A 5,000-nucleotide genomic window follows, 5' to 3' on the forward strand; every position below is an offset into this window, starting at 1 on the left:
TTGACAAGGCCACAATCATCAGGAAAGGAAAGGAGGAACTAGTTTAGGTAGTATGCCTTCGGCCTCTGCTTGCCCGCAAGCATACTACGTAAACAAGTCTACTCTACATACCTTGTGTCAGGTGTTCTCACGTGTGCCAAATTGCCATGAAAAACACATACGTGTATCCTGCAGCAAGCATATCGCTGGCCTAAAAGCCTGTCCTCTCGTTCCCAGGTCCATCGATGGTGGGACTGATCAGGAAGGACTGGGCCACTCAGACCTCCATCGCCCTCTCCTGGCATGAGGTGGAACAGTCACCCAGCCCCATCCTGGACTACGAGATCAAGTACTATGAGAAGGTCAGACTCTTAGGTGTATGACGTTTATTATGTCTTAATTTGTTTCAGACATGTAAAAGTTTGTATCTTTTACCTGACATGTTTCGACGGTGAAACTTCCATCTTCATCAGAGGGTCACATGGATGTTGAAAAAGTACCATACGTTGCTATTGGTAATAGTGCTTAAAAGTCCCACCGTCATGCTACGATCTGCCCTTGTAATGGGCTATAAATACCGTCCAGTCGCAAAATTTTTACTTCTGGTAAAATATAGAATTTATAACCTTTGATCCTAACTAGAAACGTTGCGATGATGGGAGGCCCACGAAATGTTGCGAGGGGGGCCCGTGTTTGGGCACTTGGCGCCTATGCCCCTCCCCATGCTCCGCCCCTGCTCCTGCCTCTTCATCACACATCTTCCTCCTATCTTCTTCCTATTCACCAGCTTCTTTTGTTAGTCTCTCCTAACACAGTTCTCTTAGCTCGTTAAGACACAGCGTTATACATTTGCTGTTACCAGAATGGCAATGACCAGGTCGTAGTGCATTACTACTAAAGGCCCTGTGTTATGTCATATTATTATATGGTTGTGACGTCATCGGTCGAATGCTCCATTCATTTCAACTGGGCTCCCCAACGTTCGCACGTCTGTTATTTTTCGATAACGGACGGGTTGGTCTATAACAGACCGCTGTCAATGGCAACAAGACTTTTCACTGCTAAAGCGACTTTTCAACAAGACTCTAATCAGCTGCTGTGATAGACAACACCTGTCCTGGCTACCTAGCTGTTGCCTAGCGGTGTTCCACAACGGCACTGTTTTGTTTTGCGCAGCAACAATCTTAACATTAAATAGGCCTAAAGAAATGTCCCCGCCATGTGTGAATCATTTAAGTATATTCATATAATAAGCGGGTTAACTTTCGGCGAGTCGGTCGCTTTGTGGAATAGCAGCACTTCAGAGAGAACAAGACCCCTCCGCTCCGCGTCGGGGTCTAAAGATTCTCTCTGTCGTGCTGCTATTCCACGGTAGCGACCTTCTCGCCGAACGTTAACCCTTACGTAATGTAGTACTATAGTAGTACTTTTTAATAACTATTGCAGTGTTCCACTGATGGAATGGCGTGCATTATAGGGCTACCCCCATCATCATCATAGTCATCATCATCATCACTATCATCATCACTATCCCATAATCCAGACAGGGTGAAATGGCATTTAATTATAATGCTGCCAAATGCTGTTTTGAAATTAGAACTATTTTCTGCCTTTGGTTTGGGTTAGTAATTTACAATCTTACTTTTATAATATATTCTTTTCTCTAGGTCTTTTTTCTTTCCTCTCATGCACATAGAATGACAATTGTGTTTTGATACCTTGCCTTAACAATACTTTTGCTATCGCTATTGCTATTATTATTGCTATTGCTATTGCTATTCCCCTTAGCTTTTCTGTACTTTTCCTTTCCATGGATCGCAGTGTTTAATTTTTGTCTTTTCCCCTTTTTCTCCGCTTTGTCATTTGCTCTCAGCCTTCACTCCCTCTTCCCCTGTCATAATCTAATTACTGAGGCTTTATTGCCCTGAGTGTAAAACATTACCAAAAACAATATCCCCAGAATGATGATGACGAGAACGCATAAAAAAACACAATGACCTTTAGAGCTGTGTGCCGAAATCATTAATATACAATAGTCAATAAGTCAGCGGTTCCCAACCTTTTACTTCAGGGAACCATATTTTTACCATTGTAAGCTTTGGTGACCCAAAAGTTTAGTTATTTTATTCCTCAATTTGTCTTTGGTCAAATAAAGAATAAATGTTTAATGTAGCACTTACATTTTGATGCTTCTATGCATATATTAGTTAAATGCTTTGCCATTTATTCAACATGGGCTATATACTGTATATTTAAAAGGAAACCCCTTAAATTCAAGAGGGCTCCGCGACCCCCTGTGGATCTTTGGCGACCCATATGCTGGGTCCCGACCCAATGGTTGGGAACCACTGAATTAAGTCAAGTGTGTCATGGCTCAAGATACAACAGCTGTGCGGCGAGGCCTTTTATGAAACGAACGCTGTCAGCCTGTCGGTAATTTTACCATTATTATTTTGTTTTATAACTTAAATAACGCTCCCTGTGACATTTCAATGGCCCCTTGTGTACTTGTGTCTCCCTTGTCCCTGTGTCCTTCTTCTCTCGTTGTTTTATGCATTTGTCTCCCTCCGCCATTTTGTCTCTGTCTGTCTCGGTCTGCTTGTCTGTCTCTCTCTCTCTCTCTCTCTAAATATGATGTAATGCTCAATAATAATTATAACGATGTTATATGTATCATTTAAATAATCTGTTTACACTATGTAAGATACTTAAACACTAGCCAAGCCGCGTCCTCCTAGTGACGCAACACCATCAGCGCTGCTTCTAGTCAGGCCAGGAGCAATACAAATATCATTTGTGAGCTCCAGAAAAATCTGGAACTCCTCCCACTTTGTCCGGAAGCAAACAACCAGTAGTAGCAAACCAAGGGAGGTGGGTCAACCATGCCATTTGGGAAATGTTAATAGCCATGCTAGTGTCAGTGGGGTCCCCAAGCAAAAACCCAAAGGAATGAACATTCTAAACAAATCGCAGCTATTACAGTTTAAAGTTGAGCTGTTTTTTACCATCTTGTGGCTTGGGGGCCTCAAGCGGCTACCTACCTAGCCTAGTGACAAGATGCACCTCTGGTTCTGATAAACGTAAACCACTCTGCTCCTCTCTGTCTCTCTTCCCTTCGATGTGTCAGGATCAAAAGCACCTGAGTTACTCCTCCATCCGCTCCCTGACGGCTGGCGTTGTGGTATCAGGTTTGAGGGCGTCGACACTCTACGTCTTCCACGTTCGAGCTCGCACAGCCAACGGCCTCAGCAGCTTCAGCAGTCCTGCCGAGTTCTACACCGAAGACAAGAGTGAGCTGACACGTATACTACACTGCGTTATCTACATTACACCATTCAAAACATTGAGCTGATACTGTAGGACTTGGGTTTTTTGCAACTATTCACACTCAAAAAAGTTGTCTTCAGTGATCCTGCTGAGTTCTACATCGAAGACAAGAGTGAGCTAAAACGTAGCCTATACTACACTGTGTTCTGTGTTATCTACATATATTACGCCAATGAGCTGATAGGACTTAAGTTTTTTGCAATCTGTTCACACTCAAAAAAGTTGTCTTCAGCAGTCCTACCGAGTTCTACGCCGAAGACAAGAGTGAGCTAACACATATACTACACTGTGTTGTCTATATTAAAACCATTGAGCTGATAGGACTTAGGTTTTTTGCAACTGTTTGCAGACAAAAAAGTTGTACTGTGTGATGGCACACATACGGTATATTTCACAACTACCTTTCAAGGTAGCCAAACCTAACACTGATTCTCAGCCTTGTCACTTTCTGCAAATCAAAACACACAATTATCTTGCAGTCCTTCCAAATGTGTTAAGGTTTTGAAAACGAATAATTGGTGGCATGAGAACCTGCTTTGAATTTTGTGGTGAGAAAAAGTCTTAATTGTGTAGTTTTAGAAAAAAAAACACAAGTGTGAAAAATATGTGCAAGCAATTGAAAAAAAAAACCCCGTAATATCTTGAGTGTTCCTATCCCCTTCCTCTTTAGTATCACTCAGTCTTGTATCTATATTCAGTTTGTGTCCCTCTTATGACAGCAGTGGTGTGAAAATTTGTGTCATTAATCCTGGTTATTTCCAATCTGCTTGTCACTGTTCACCTCTCATGCTTCACTACTCATCAGTTACTCCCCTTCAGTACACTCTTCCTCTTTTCATCCTACACAGCAGATAGTTTGGTGTTAATTCAACACTCACAGAGTCAAATATAACACCCATGGTGTTGATCTTACTCTCTAAATTAACACCGCCAAATTTACTGTGTATTCTCTCTTTCTAACATCCTCTCTTTCTCACTCTTCTTCTCCTCATTCCGACTCACTCATCCCCCACTACATCCCTCCCCATTCATATGTGCTCCTCTTTCCTGCCGACACTCTTCTTCACTCTACCCCTGACTGTCATGTTAATCTTGTCTTCCTCCACTCACGGAGTATGTTTTTTGCACATTTGTCTACCTCAACTCACAGAATACAGTTTTTGCACAATTGCCTTTTTATTTTTCTTTAGTCTTTATTTGTTTCCCTCCCTGACTATTACCTGTGTTACATGTGTCTTGAAATGTCCATGTCCATGTCCATGTGCGCATTATGTGTATTTGGTATGTAAGCTACTTGACACCTTAATTTCCCCACGGGGATCAATAAAGTTACTCTACTCTACTCTACTCAAACAAAGTTGCATTTTGATGAAGGACTGAGCGACCGAAACGTTGCGCCATTAATCTTTGTTTTGGAGCGTAGAACAGTGTTGCAGACCTTTATCTTCTTATCCAGCACCTGTGCTACTGGTGTATATGTCTCTGGACACCATTCAAATGATTACTGTATATCTTTTTAAAGGGACACTGTGCAGGAAATGGTCAAAAAAGGTACTGCAACTATGCTGCTCATTGAAACTGGGCTGCCTATTGCCAAATTTGATCTTTACATGAAAGTTTACGAAGTAGTCAACAAACATTTTCTAGTATGGTCCAAGTAGAGTCATTTTTGCAGCTAAAAATGGCTATTTTTG

At 41.9% G+C, this 5,000-nt stretch overlaps 1 protein-coding gene across 1 annotated transcript in view; it reads left to right on the forward strand.

Moving 5' to 3' along the window:
- epha6 (eph receptor A6) overlaps nucleotides 1-5,000 on the forward strand; it is a 74,318-nt gene that overhangs the window by 52,434 nt on the left and 16,884 nt on the right. Inside the window, 2 exon segments of the mRNA XM_063212260.1 lie at nucleotides 217-341; nucleotides 3,107-3,269. Of these exon segments, the coding sequence (XP_063068330.1) occupies nucleotides 217-341; nucleotides 3,107-3,269 (288 nt within the window).

The sequence above is a fragment of the Engraulis encrasicolus genome, chromosome 12 (genome assembly GCF_034702125.1).
Source record: "Engraulis encrasicolus isolate BLACKSEA-1 chromosome 12, IST_EnEncr_1.0, whole genome shotgun sequence".
Classification (NCBI taxonomy): Eukaryota; Metazoa; Chordata; class Actinopteri; order Clupeiformes; family Engraulidae; genus Engraulis; species Engraulis encrasicolus.